Raw genomic sequence first — 15212 nt, 5'->3', positions numbered from 1 at the left:
TGTGATGACGCCGCACAGCTGATCGTCTGACAGCAGCCAGATCAGTGCATGCGCTGCATCGTCCAATCAGTGAGCGATACACAGTAAGGGGGCGGGGCGAGTGTCTGAGGATTTCACCGGAGGATGGTCTGGTAGTTCCTCGATTATCGCTCCTCCGTTATCACTCCTCGATCCTCCGGCAAAGATAAGGCCACTGGGACGGTACTCAAGATGGCGCAGACAAATCAACTTCCGGTGATACTGAGACCGAGGAGCGAGGAAATGAAAAATAACCGAAGTGAGACGCACCCAGTGACTTTCAGAATAGTCTGACATATTGGACATTTCTCACATAAGTCCTGGCAGAAAAGCACATTTTCCAAAATGTTGAATATTTATCAGCTGTTTGATTTTTCCCACAGTATTTGACAACTATGTTCATGATTTAATTGCATGTTAATACTAGCACTTTCTATAACGCTCGTGCCTCTAATGTATTAATAACATGTTATATTTGCTGATAGCACTGTAGGTTTGAAGACAAAAGCACTCATAAATAATGATAATAATCACAGGTCTTCAAGACAGTAAAATATACAGCGACATAAAGTCGAAAGTAGAGATTGTTCCAGGTATTTTCTGTAGTTTGAGACGGATTTGTTTTTAGCTAGAATTGTTGGGTAAACAAAACGTGTGTGTCTTGCAATGATTTCATATTATATTTTATTTATAAAAATACTACGGTATCAGTTTATTTCATTGTACTTGTTTCTACAATAAGTAAAATACATTGGAGAGTAGGGACAGACAAAGTACAACTAAAACTACTGCTTAAATACAAAATAATAATAAGTATAACAAAAGAAAGAAAAAGAATCGTAGCATGAAAAAAAGATTATAATAATAATATTGTTTTTCATTGAAGACAAACCTCATGTCCAGTCCGTTCAGGAAGAGGATGCGGTCGCCTGTTTTCAGTCCACATTCCTCCGCAGGACTGTCTACAAGAGACAGGAAAGATGGCAGAAAATCAAACATCAATCAGGGTTTTTAAAAAAAAAGGTTCCTGGCTAACAAGGTGCGCTGAACAGATGGAAGATGGTGACTAATGTGATTCTGTCAGTCTGACATCCAACATAATGAGATGATCTTCATGCTTAATTGTCATTACGTAAGGAAGCAGTGCTGTCAAAACAACCCGCTCCGACTGCACCGTCCTCCTCGTCAACTCACTGCTGGATTTCACTCACAATGAATCATGTTTGTTTTCTTTACCTCAAACCTGGAAATAACAAGCTGTTTAATTACGCAAAACTCACTTCACTTTGAATTACTGTATAACTCTGTACAATCCAGCAAGTTAAGCTGATGCTTTTATCTCAACCTATAGAAGATATCCTGCGTTAGCTTTCAATAGCAAAACACTTTAGGTGTTACATAAATCATTACATAAATCATTATTTATGTAACATTGTTGGCCAAGGTGCAGTCAAAACAGATGAGTTTGAGTCTGCGATTGAAGATTAATATAATTATAGATATTAAACACGACTGTATATGTTGTAATATTCATGTTTTTATAGATACTAATATATTTAAACATTTTTAAAAGTTCAAATTCAATTTTCTAATTTTTACTTTTAGTCCTCTATGTTGATTTTAATATATATATTTATTTATTGTATTCTCAAATAGAGCAACCGTTAGAAAATCTAATTTCCACCCACTATATTATTATTATAATTATATTTTTACAAGTTGAAATTTCTATATTGTTATATATTTAATATATTTGTTTCTTTTATAGAATTTTTCTACGAATTTACAAATATTTCACTTTGTTTTTTATTATTTTTTATTGATTTTTCTATTTCACTCTAAAATGGAGCACCTGTGATCAAATCTATTTTACCCCTGGGATAAAAAAAACATGTCTGATTCTGTTAGAGTTAGGATCTGTGTTTAGATGAGAGGCTCTGCACCCCCTCCTTCTCCATATCGTCCTCCATAAGGCCCACTGAGTCAGCGCTGCCGCTTCAGCACATGATGGTAGGAGATAAGGGTGGGCGGGAACAGTGCCGTCATCACACACTCTCACACACACACACACCTCCCCCATCACCACTGAGGAACCTGGCAAACCCCCTCACCAGTAAGTTCACAGCCTCTCATGTCTGGTGCTTTTGTTTGGGAGAGCAATAACAGTCAATTAAAAAACATTTTACTGCTGGAAATGAAAGAAAATGGAAGTAATTAATATGCTCACTAGAAGCTCTTTCGCCAACTAATATATAGAGTTTTATTTTCTGTGAATAATATCTCTGGTAAAAATGGTGTTTTACCACAGAGGAGATACACCAACACAAATTATTGATCAAATAATAAACTAGAAAATTGAACAACAAAGTGCAAATCTCTTCTAGGTGTATCTATAATATCTATCTACCATAAAAACTTGAATGTCACTTAATTGTCCCTACCGCATCCCTTAAAGGGGCCCTGTGATTAATCCCAAAGTTCCATCAGGAAGGAGTTTCTGGTGACATCACTCTGTAACACTTGTGCTTCTATTGGCTAGCGGTCCAACAAATTGTATACCAATTGATGACCATGTATATATTAGACATCTCTAAGCGGTTGACCAATCACAACAGAGCCGGCTAGCTAACCAATCAGAGCAGACTGGGCTCTGGTTTCAGACAGAGGGTGAAAAGAGGTGCTGCAGCACAGGCAGTATGAGAAAAATAAAGGTTTTTGTTGAACATTAAAGCATGGAGACATGTAGAGACACTACATACTGATATACACCTGAACATCAGCAGGAGAGGACTCTTTAAAGTAGAGACACTACATACTGATATACACCTGAACATCAGCAGGAGAGAACTCTTTAAAGTAGAGACAATACATACTGATGTACACCTGAACATCAGCAGGAGAGGACTCTTTAAAGTAGAGACGCTACATACTGATATACACCTGAACATCAGCAGGAGAGGACTCTTTAAAGTAGAGACGCTACATACTGATATACACCTGAACATCAGCAGGAGAGAACTCTTTAAAGTAGAGACAATACATACTGATATATACCTGGACATCAGCAGGAGAGGACTCTTTAAAGTAGAGACACTACATACTGATATACACCTGAACATCAGCAGGAGAGGACTCTTTAAAGTAGAGACACTACATACTGATATACACCTGGACATCAGCAGGAGAGGACTCTTTAAAATGTGTTTATTTAGGCATTTTGAATCTCTGCAAACATAAGAGATCCTTGAGCAAACAGTTATTTAAGAGCAGCTAATTATAAGGGTCCATATTAGCGTCCATTAAAGATAGAAAGAGGTAATCGGGCTGAAAACAAGGACCCTTTTCTGAGATGCTGTGAAGAAAAAGTATCAGTAATCAAATGATGTATAAAAGTGTGACGGATGTGACTAAAGTGCATGATAAGTATGAACATGAGATCAAATTATGTCATTTCTAATTAAAAACCACCCCGGTTTATTTTATACCTCGTTTGTAATATTGCATCGTGACTCAATTTACAACAATTTGTATTGAACATGAAAATAAACATGATGCTTAAAGTGTTTGTTCCTGCACAGAACAGCCTGTGCTGAGTGTTTTCCTATCATCCTTTTGTTGTTGGTGAGTCACGTTTATATATACACACACACACTGGGTCAAGCACCACACACACACTCTCACACACACAGAGGAGGACTCCATCAGGAGTGTGTACCTGAGATCACGGAGTCGAGGCAGACGGGGGCGTGGCCTCGCAGCGTGAAGCCGAAGTTCTTCTTCCCCCGATAAACACGAACGATCCTGAGGAAACAGATTCACAATCAGATTTTTTTTTAAATTTATCTTACATTTTTAGGGGCGAAATTGGGTTTTATGGAAGTTCCTCTTATTAAATAAAATAAATAAATACATTTATACAAGAAACAGGAGATACATTATTACATAAAAGCTTAACAGAGAGAATCATGACATATTTTTGTATTTACTTTTCGAGATAATGTTGTTTGTTTCCCACAATTTATTTTATTTTATGCTAAGAGCTTTTCCTATTTCTTCTGTTTTTTGTACCTTCTCTGCGGGAGATCAAATTGAATCAAGGATTATTATTATTATAATAAAGGATTAAACAAGGATTCCAAACAGCGTCATGAAAAGTATTCTTGATTTAAGACTTGTTTTATTCTACGTTATTATCAACATTTGACTTCTTTTAACATCCTATTTGTATCAATCACTTTTAAAGCAAGTGCATTTCATTGGCCCAAAAGGTGCTATATAAATCAAGTTTGATTGAGTGATTAAAATGTCAGCAAAAATCCCAAATTACCAAATATATTTAATTCAGAATGATAGAACAGACAGGTGGGAACGCCTCACTTTTGAGAGCTTGAGATTAAACAATTAATTATAACAATAGTTTCCAGCATGAATCGTGAAGTCCTTTAACTTTTCAGATGCTTAACATCCTTCGTGTGTTTGGGAGGGTTCACTCTCTGCTGTTTACAAGACTGATTGTGTTTTCATTTGTCTCTTTCTGTAGGTGGGAGTCTGGTCTAGAAACAAATAAGAATTTAGGAAAGGACATTCTTGTTATTAAAGCGTTGACATTTTGCTGATGGTGGTGCTTTGCTACGCCCCTCCCCAGTGGAGGAGTACAAGCAGAAACCTCCCGTTAAGATGAGACACTTATGGTTTCTATCCACCAGCGCGTTGCCTTGGAAACCGCTAAAGGGTACACTGCTTCGATATGTAAACAGGGGGAAGACAACAACAACAAAAACGCGGGGGGGTAAACAGACAGAGCCGTCCTTTGATAGACTACTGGCTGTTATGCAAGACCAGCTAAATGCAGATGGGTGTGCGTGTGTGTGTGTGTGTGTGTGTGTGTGTGTCAGCAGTGAACACTTAACAGAGAGACTTTCAGGCTGCTCAATGCCTCTCCTGATTCCCTTCTTTCGACACCAGCTGTTTCTACAAGTTGACATGATTCCACCCAGACATTTTGCAAAGGATTTTATTTATAACAACCCAAATTACACAATCAGTCACTTTATAACGAAACCACTGAGTGTGCAATATGACAAATGACTACAGCAGCAGGGAATCCATTTTTTTTTAAAAAGCTGTTATCTTGAGATCACAAGTTAAATATTTTTGTTTACTCGAGATAACAAATACAGTTTTCTCTGGTTAATTTATGTCTATTATTAAGACATCAAAAGTCAGATTTAAATGAGATAAGTAGTCATTGTAGTTGTATGAGGAGAGAAAGGAAACAGTAGCCTAATCAGCACCATGAGCCATGGACAGCTCAGATTAAAGAGGCTCCATTGTGATCATTTCCAGGTGTATATCAGTATGTAGTGTCTCTACTTTAAAGAGTCCTCTCCTGCTGATGTTCAGGTGTATATCAGTATGTAGTGTCTCTACTTTAAAGAGTCCTCTCCTGCTGATGTTCAGGTGTATATCAGTATGTAGTGTCTCTACTTTAAAGAGTCCTCTCCTGCTGATGTTCAGGTGTATATCAGTAGTGTCTCTACTTTAAAGAGTCCTCTCCTGCTGATGTTCAGGTGTATATCAGTATGTAGTGTCTCTACTTTAAAGAGTCCTCTCCTGCTGATGTTCAGGTGTATATCAGTATGTAGTGTCTCTACTTTAAAGAGTCCTCTCCTGCTGATGTTCAGGTGTATATCAGTATGTAGTGTCTCTACTTTAAAGAGTCCTCTCCTGCTGATGTTCAGGTGTATATCAGTATGTAGTGTACTCTACTTTAAAGAGTCCTCTCCTGCTGATGTTCAGGTGTATATCAGTATGTAGTGTACTCTACTTTAAAGAGTCCTCTCCTGCTGATGTTCAGGTGTATATCAGTATGTAGTGACTCTACTTTAAAGAGTCCTCTCCTGCTGATGTTCAGGTGTATATCAGTATGTAGTGACTCTACTTTAAAGAGTCCTCTCCTGCTGATGTTCAGGTGTATATCAGTATTTAGTGACTCTACTTTAAAGAGTCCTCTCCTGCTGATGTTCAGGTGTATATCAGTATGTAGTGTCTCTACTTTAAAGAGTCCTCTCCTGCTGATGTTCAGGTGTATATCAGTATGTAGTGTCTCTACTTTAAAGAGTCCTCTCCTGCTAATGTTCAGGTGTATATCAGTATGTAGTGTCTCTACTTTAAAGAGTCCTCTCCTGCTGATGTTCAGGTGTATATCAGTGTGTAGTGTCTCTACATGTCTCCATGCTTTAATGTTCAAAAAGCTCCTTATTTTTCTCACACTGCCTGTGCTGCAGCACCTCTTTTCACCCTCTGTCTGAAACCAGAGCCCTGTCTGCTCTGATTGGTTAGCTGGCCGCCTCTGTTGTGATTGGTCAACCGCTTAGAGATGTCCCGCACCTTAGCCTATCACGTACAATGTGTTGGAGCGTTAGCCAATAGTAATGAGTGTTACAAAGTGATGTCACTATGTTACATAAGTAAACAAAGGAGATTTTAGCCTTTAGAAACCATTTACTGTAGTGTCAAACATGTAAGGATAGCCATGTATATATAGCTTTGTCTCTAAGTGTCTATCTATCCGGATCTATTCCTCTCTCCATCAATCAATCCCAATTTGTCTTCTTTTAAAATCTCTTCTCGATCTGTATATCAAATTTCTCCTACAAAGACTGACCTGAATGTTATCCATCAATCTATCTCTGTTGTGTCTCCTTCTATTTCTTCTCTATCGCTATATTTTACCTTATTTTTTGAATATCTATTAATCTTCAACTCTGTCTCTTTCTCAATCTATTTTCTTTCTCCATTTAAGTCTAGTTTCTTACACTGGGAGAGACCGCAGTGTTGCACAATACTCTAGAGAGGGGTGTTATTTGAGTTTAGCATGCTTTTGTGACGGTGCCTTTTACACCACATGACGTCAGCTCCTGTCTCATTTCACACAATCAGTCTGCCTGCTATTGTAGTGAGACCTGTCGGTATTATCACACTTGACATATTCATATATCCTGAGTGAGTGGACGGAGAGACAGATCTCAGGGTTTAGATGGTGTGGGCGTGCACTGCCACCCGGACTGTAATCCTACACTAAGTCCACTGTGGTGTTATTAAGTGGACAGTCGTGTAATCAGTGTGTAAGTGGATGGAGGATAACATGAGAGGGTGAACGGTCAGGAGCTCTACAACAGTGCAGGATTAACACGTTGAATAGATGAAGGGATTTCAGGAGGGGAGGTAGTTTCAGTTTTTAAAAGATCTGGTTATTTGGCTTAATAAAAACTGCGCTTGAGGTCTTTGTAACATGTGTCGTAGGGTTTGAAAACGTCTTCTTTTACACACGGATTTGGGGTTTCCTAAGGTCAGCTAGCGAGTAGACGCCGAGGAAAACGTGAGGTAAAAGATGAAAGAATCTGAAGATGACAGGAAAACAGGAAGGATGGAACAGAGACACACTGTTGTCTGTTCTAGTTATATTTTTAAGACATAATGCTTAAGAGTGTCTGCATAATAAAGTGCATTTTTGACATAACGAAAATGAGACGGTTGCTGTTTTTCATCCTTTAGTTATGCACGGGGACCTTTCGATTCACGATGACCTCATTGAAGATAGTTTGTCTTCCTCTAAAAAAGGATGTTTACTAAAAAACAATTCTCCTATGTGTGAAAAAGATTGTTTTCCATGAAAATTAAAGTGATCCAAGTTTGTTTAAGGGTTCATTTGGATTAAGATTGGGATATCACGATCAGGATAAGCATGACATTCATTTTTGATATGATCCCATTCCCTGTGGAAATGAACCTGTGGATTACCTGATGTCAACACTAATCAGATCCTAACGGCCATAAGACTGTTGAACACCTGAACTAGAACATCCATAACATTCACCTGTTTGCAACTTACAACTTATGTATCTAATATATCATATTTCAATTAATTGTATTGCACTATTTCTATTCTATTTTATTTCTATTCACTTGCACTATTGTATCTGTTTTATTGTGTTGCACTGTTGGAGGAGCCTGTGACCTAAGATCTCCATCGACATAACTACACTGTCGCTACGTACGAATGACAATAAATGCCTTGAATCTTGAATCTAACAAAAAGAACATGTGTGCTCACCTCTGATTGGGTCCGAGGGGGGGATGTGGCGGTATCCCCGAGCTGGACTTCCTTACCCCCCGGTCCCTCTCCCTCTCCGTCTCCCCTTTCCCCCCTGGTTCCCCATCTCTTGGCACCGAGCTGGCCCGTTTGGACCCGTGGTGCCGGTCCGAATGATCCTCGCTCCGACTCCTCCGGATCCTTCCTTGCGGCTCGCTGATGCTCTTGCTGCGACAGAGCCGGTTGATCACGTTCTGGGACACGGACTCGTCGAAACGCTGCCGGTGTTTCTTGGGAATGAAGATTCTGGCAAACATGGTGGCATGTGAGGGGGGGGATAAAGAGGGCGACTGTTAGTTTTTTGTCCTCAAGAGTTTAAAAAAAAAAAGGTAAGAGTATGGATCTACATCACAGATCCGCCTCAATCCATTTCGGAAAACACAAGACCTCAGATTTTCCCGGTGAAATAAGAGTTTTTAAGTCAGAAAATCCAGCTTGAGCAGATTCTAAAAAGTGATTATCTTTGAAGTCCACTCTAATTCAATTCAACAGGCTTGAAGACGGACAGCTGACGGGTTTCTCCCTCTGGACTTGAGTCCCCAGAGACGAGAAAAGAAGAGAAGCTGAAGAGGAAGCCGGAGATAAAAGATCTTTCTCTGAGACAGTGAGGAAATGTTGCTGTCCCTCGCTGCCTGCCGGAGTCTCACTGCAGCAGCGTGCAGCACCAGAGCCAGAATACAGCGAGAGGGAAAAGGTGTGGGAGTGGGCGAGCATGGGATTTCTCTCTCTCTCTATCTCCCTCTCTATCTTTCTCTCACTCTCTCCCACACTTCCGTCCACGCTTCACCTCTGTGTCACTCTGTCAGTGTGAGCACCGAGCAGAAAGCTGTCATCATCGTACTGAACTCACACCTTACCATTCTGACAATGAAACACTCAATGTGCAACAAATCCAAATTTCTTTAAGCTTTAAGAGGACTAGGAAAGAATGCCTAATCAAATCAGTGGGTGGATATGTTTCAGTTTGAATAATTATTCTGATTTAAATTGAGAGTCTGGTATATTTCCAACAGCTTCAGTTCTTAATGGAAAAAGCTCAGCTGTTGACATTTTCACAACATACTAACAACGAGGAGAACAAACACTGGAAGCTCCGTTTCCTTATATTTTCTTAAAGAGGTAGTCCAGAGATTGAGTAAAGTACTTCATAACGTTAAGTAAGACAAACTTTAAAAACAAACAGTCAAAATTGGTACAGAAAAAGCAGATATGTCTGACTTGTAGTCCCAACAATGCTGGATCCTACAATTCCCATGATGCAACTGGAATTATTTAAAGCGGCGAAGTCCCTCCCCTTCCGGGGGACCTCCATGGGACCTTATTTCGGAAAAAGTATGTATTGAAGTCAATGGAGAGAGAAAGATTATCTTTTGATCCCGTTTGAATTGTGCAACGAATTACACATATGATGTTTGTCAATTTAAAAGATAATTTTGCAAGTCAAACAAATAAAAATGTGCCGTAAAACTGTGAAGTAACACATTTTTTTGTGTGAAACGCTCAATGAACTACAACTGTGGTCTTGCACACGTCACCAACACCAAGATGGCCGTCACGTTAGCACATTTCACCTCTTTCTTTCAGAATGAAGCGAAAAGTATTAAAAGAGGTGAAAATCACTACAAGTCTGGCCAAGTTGAGAGCTGTACATACACACAAGGGGAGTTAGTCGGTTCCAGCATGCGGGACCGGCTTTACAAGGTTTCGGTGAGTAACACGAGTGTAATGTGTAACGTTAATGTCAGCTAACTAAATTCACTTACTCTGGGATTTGTAGTCTTTCTAGTTGCGTATTTTTCATAGTCTTATATTTCAACAGTTTTAAGACAAACTGTGACTTTTTTGACATGGACATTTTTTTTTAAGATTGACAAACATCATATGTGTAATTCGTGGCACAATTCAAACGGGATCGAAAGATAATCTTTCTCTCCCCATTGACTTCAATACATAATTTTTCAGAAATAAGGTCCCATGGGGTGGAAGTAGATGGGCGTGACTTCGCCTCTCTATAATGCTTTCTGGGGTTTCCCTTTCCTGTAGTGTTATATAAGTTTTAGTGCATGTAAATGATCTGCAAAGGTTGAAATCCTAAACCCTCCAGAGGGAGTTTCGAGAATATATGTAACACTAGCACTCCTATTGGCTAATGCTCCAACACATTGAACGTGATAAGGGGCTAAGGGGCGGGACATTTCTAAGCGGTTGACCAATCGCAACAGAGCCGGCCAGCTAACCAATCAGAGCAGACTGAGCTCTGGTTTCAGACAGAGGTGAAAAGAGGTTCTGCAGCACAGGCAGTAGGAGAAAAATAAAGAGCCTTTTGAACATTAAAGCCCATAATTTGTAAAAAATAAGTTTTGAATGGCTGCACAGTTACAGAAGAGACTCTCATCTAACTCTGGGCAAGCAAACAAATAAGTGAATTTTCATTTTCTTCATTAAAGTGCCTTATCTTACAAGTCTACCATCAGTCTGTGATGAATTGCAGATAGTTATTTACTCTGTTAGCTTTACTCAAGAATCATATCATTCATTTGTCTCCATTGCAATCGTGTCAATTAGGGTTCAGGGACTAAAGAACAAAAGACTCAGAAATGCAGTTACATCACTATTTGTGCCCACATAGAAAAAGTGTTTATGGTAAGGCATTAGAGCAATTTAAGATAAATGTGAGAGAGCGTGGATATCCTCATAGGTATAATTATACAACGTCTGAGTGAATGCCTGTGTGGACGGCTGCCTTGTCTCTTTGCAGCAGTTCTGATCACTGAATGAAATGTTTTCTCTTGTCCTTGTGTGTGGGTGACGACTCATTTTGTTTTGTTCCCATTGTTTGTTTGTTGATTGTTACGCAGCCAGCCCTCAGTATGAAACAGCATGTACAGTACAGTATGCTCTCCCCCCCCCCCCCCCCCCCCGGTTTTACTTTTTGCTAGTTTATTGTGCCACAAAATCCATGTTTACTGTTCTACTTCTCGTTTTTTGTGAACAGAATGTATTGGAAACACAGCGTTTCAGATTAATTTAAGTCAGACTTGTCGTGTTGTTAACATATTCTTTCAAAAGATAGTTTACAATTAAATCACAATTTCTCACATTCTTTTATTTCCGACTTGAGTAAAATACTATGAATTGCTCTTTTCAAAGTAAGGTATCATAAAAATAGGTAATTCTTGTTATTGCTACCAAAGTAAGGTATCATAATTGCACTAATAATAACATTTCTTTACACAGTTTTGGTGGCTTTTTGGCATTCCATTTATACAGCAGTGGTTTTCAACCTTAATTCAAGTTCCCATCCCGCAGAATTATCAAGTTAATATTTGCTAATACCACATATGAATTGCTCATAAACTGTATGAAGATAAAGCAATAGATGCACAATATGCAGGCCATTGGTCGAATACATTGTTGTGTCTTAGGTGCTGTTTACATGGGAACGAAACGGGTTGTATCCGCTACTTTTCTCTTTCGTATAGCTCGTTCGTTTACACGAGGCCGTAACGGAACCGCGGAAACGGACCCCTAAAATGATAACAGGTTCCAAGGTAGATAGATCTGCGGCGAGAACGCTCTGGGGGGCCAAACGGCTCCGTGTGTACGTCCTATATGGTAATTTTCCTGATAACGATGAAGCCATAGCCCCTCCTCTCCCCACTTCTGCTTCTCACTGCTGTAGCATGGTCAGTAGCTACTGCTACTGACCATGCTACAGATGTTAGAGCAAAATCTACAGCTCCTCTACCACAACCATCAGCAACAAGTGGACATGGAGAACTACATGAACTACATGTTGCTAAATCCACCGCGGAGAATAAACAGAAGGGCAACCAGGCTCGGGGTCTTCTTTGCTGCTTTTAGTGTATTTTGTGGCGCCACTTACAGGCCCGGCATATGTACTACAGCGTCTCCAGCGCTTTCGAGCGGTCTCGTGTGAACGGAATACTTTTTTGATATCGTATTCGGTTCGTTTGCGCTTCGTATGCGTTTGCGTGTAAATGGGATCTTATAATGTCGGCATTTGATTACTGTAAGCCTGACAGCTAATCAAGTGGGCGTTTGTGCTGTGAAAGGGTTAAATGAGCGTGGCTTAATTAGGGTGCTTGTGTAGGTGTGACACCATCCATTGTGTTAAAAACTCAGGGGGTGGAGGAGATCGATAGACAAACAGAAAACACCACATCAAGGTTTCAGCTGGGTCTCTGCGTGAAAATGGTCTGCAAAGGCAAACATCTTGGTCCAACAGCTAAACTGAGCCACTGACAGTTCTTTATTAAATCAACAGTTTGACTTTTTGGCAAATAATCCTTTTTGCTTTATTTCCAATAGTTAGATAAGAAGATTAATATCCATTTCAGACGGAGTAAAGATGGTATCAATCTTAGCGTTTAACTTTTGGCAGGAAGAATAAATAAGAGTATTCTGAAAAATGTCAAACGATTGCTTTAGTCCCAGTAAACTTTAGTGTAAAACTGACTCAAATCATCTCATTTTGGAATAAAACAAGAGCCTGAATCTAAATGAAGTGTGAACATTTTAGACTGCACTTGTTAATGTGAATGAAAGAGAACCAAACCCCAGCTGACACATGGAGCGAGTCAGAAGTTAATCATTTGATTCCATGTTTGCTGAATCACAGCGGCATTAACATCCAGCTGAGTGTTTGGATTCGCACATACTCCGACATGGGAAAAACATCACCAGTTGAGTAATTAGAAACAAACACGCCACTGAAGTCAAGAGAGAGACAGCAGCTACGGCACGTCCTGAAGAAGCGAATTAAGAGGCGTAAAAACAACTTCGACAGCTAAATAAAGCAATTAGGACACACTTATTGCACAGAGACACGGATAGAGAGAGGGAACAGCCGCAGAGTGATTGTGATGCCCCACCACGGTTCATTTCATTATCTGGAGTTATGAAAAGCTGTTCAGGTACATATAGAGGACCTTAAGACCTGTGCTGTTATTGCTAATGCCTAGTGGGGGGTAATGAAGTCCCACTTGCATGCGGATATTAAAGGTCACGGCTTCTGTTAACAACGCTGGTGTGAAGAGATCATTGAATAAACAGCACACCTTATCTTCTCTCTTTATAGCTGAACACATAGAGGTATTTTAAGATAGGCGTAGTAAGGAGTTCATTAGAGCCGGAACATGCTGTCATTTTCATGCTGATGTTAAGAAAACTGTATAAAGATGTAACAGAAGAAATTCTGATCCTTACAATATGAGGGTTGCTTTTTGTATATTAGCATGCTATCTTTTGGCGGCAGAACAAATATTATTTTAAACATTGTAGATCAAAAGGCATGATGTTGTCATGTCACTTCCTTTTGCTCCTCCTAGTTAGTGAGATCTAGGTCTGATTGTATTCTACATAGAAATATTGGCACATGTTCAACGTTTTTTTCCGAATTAAAATTATTACACTGTTTTTCATCAATATATTATAGGTCTCAGATATATACAGAACATGTCTCTGATTGGCTGAAACACCAAACAGATCATTGCAGCATCCCATTATCCCCTCTGTTTCAGCCCTGTTTCCAAAGTGCTGATTCTCTGTCTGTTACTTTAGATGAAAATAAGGAGCCCCTCCCCACGCCCCTCTGAGAGAGATTTGGTTACAAAGAACACAATGGTGCTCTAGGAGGAGATTCAGGTGATAAGGTGGGGGGGGGTTACCTTGGTTGCTGATTGGCTAATGGTACACATGTTGATGTAGAAGAGACATGAAGAAGAGGGGACACATGTTGATGTAGAGAATACATAAACAAGCGGATTTTGCATAATAGGTGACCTTTAAAGCATTTAAGATATGCTGGCAATACATCAGGTCTCCCTTGAAAAAGAGATCTATGTTCTCAAGGGACCAATCTGGTTAAATAAAGGTTTGACATGAAATCAGAAGTACAGTGCAGTACATTACAGCTGAGCTCAAGGAAGTCTTCTATTTTCATTCTGAATGCAATCCATCCTCACAGGGAGCACAGCCCCTTACAGAATGCTGCATTATACATCTATTGACTATAATTGAGACACTGGGCCCCCTAGTGGTAGCATCACAAACTGTGGTAATGGTTTTGTTTCTCCTCTCTTTACATGAGCTCTCCCTTCAGCACCTAACACACAACAAAAGAGCAGCAATGCAGCAGCCTATTGCTTCTGACACATTTCCCTCTCCTGCTGCTTGAAATATGTGTTTTTGTGAAGTCAAGTGCAAAAGGATTAAATGAGCCAATTAAATACGTATAAAGGGAGTTCTTTTCCAGTTCTACACATTTAGATCAGTTTAAATGTCATGAGAAGTACTACTCTTCAAGTGAAATCTCTTTTTTATTTCAAATCTGCCTCTCATGAGCCCCATAACTTTGTAGAATTGAATTTTTAAATCAATGAAATGACCCATTAAAGAGTTACTTAACACCAAGTGTACAGGCAGCGTTTTCCCTCTCTGATTGCCAAACAGCTCGCTGCACCCGCACTGCGAGGGGGACCCAAGTTCCCATCAGCAAAAACACGAGCTCCCCATTGACATCAGGACAGCAGATAGCTTACACACCTTCCGGCGCAAACTGAAAACTCATCTCTTTCGACTCCACTTCGAGCAATACAATTGCTAACAAAGCACTTATATACTAATAAAGGACTGGCTTATCTAAAGCCAGTTGAGTAGCACTTGAAATGTTTTGGCTCTATGAAACCTGATGTACTTATATGATTCTGTTTTCTTCAAGTGTGTATCTTCCTGGTCGAATGCACTTATTGTAAATCGCTAAATGTAATATAATGTAATGTAAAAATGTTAAGTCTTACACCCAGCAGTGGAAATGGCTTGCTGTAGCTACACCTCACTGTGAAATGATGGCATGCTGTAGTACACATATACCTCACTGCAGCAAAACAAAAAGTAGAACCACGAGAGGTCAGCAAAAACATGATTTTCTGTCCTTTTTTTGTCTGGAACTAGAGCCCAATTTGTTCTGATTGGATAGGAGGCCGGCTCTGTTGTGATTGGTCAACATAGAGTAAAC

General features: G+C 39.6%; 1 protein-coding gene across 5 annotated transcripts in view; it reads right to left on the bottom strand.

Annotated features, from left to right (window-relative positions):
• grid2ipb (glutamate receptor, ionotropic, delta 2 (Grid2) interacting protein, b) overlaps positions 1–15212 on the bottom strand; it is a 52208-nt gene that overhangs the window by 19828 nt on the left and 17168 nt on the right. For all 5 annotated transcript variants that reach the window (XM_034197374.1, XM_034197351.1, XM_034197355.1 and 2 more), the window contains 3 exons: positions 8135–8419; positions 3734–3819; positions 911–980 (listed from right to left, as the gene is read on the bottom strand). In XM_034197374.1, the coding sequence (XP_034053265.1) occupies positions 911–980; positions 3734–3819; positions 8135–8419 (441 nt within the window). The remainder of the gene's footprint in view (positions 1–910; positions 981–3733; positions 3820–8134; positions 8420–15212) is intronic.

The sequence above is a fragment of the Gymnodraco acuticeps genome, unplaced genomic scaffold, assembly GCF_902827175.1.
Source record: "Gymnodraco acuticeps unplaced genomic scaffold, fGymAcu1.1, whole genome shotgun sequence".
Taxonomy (NCBI): domain Eukaryota; kingdom Metazoa; phylum Chordata; class Actinopteri; order Perciformes; family Bathydraconidae; genus Gymnodraco; species Gymnodraco acuticeps.
Note: the sequence above shows the minus strand (reverse complement) of the source record. Positions and strands in the feature narration are given on the sequence as shown.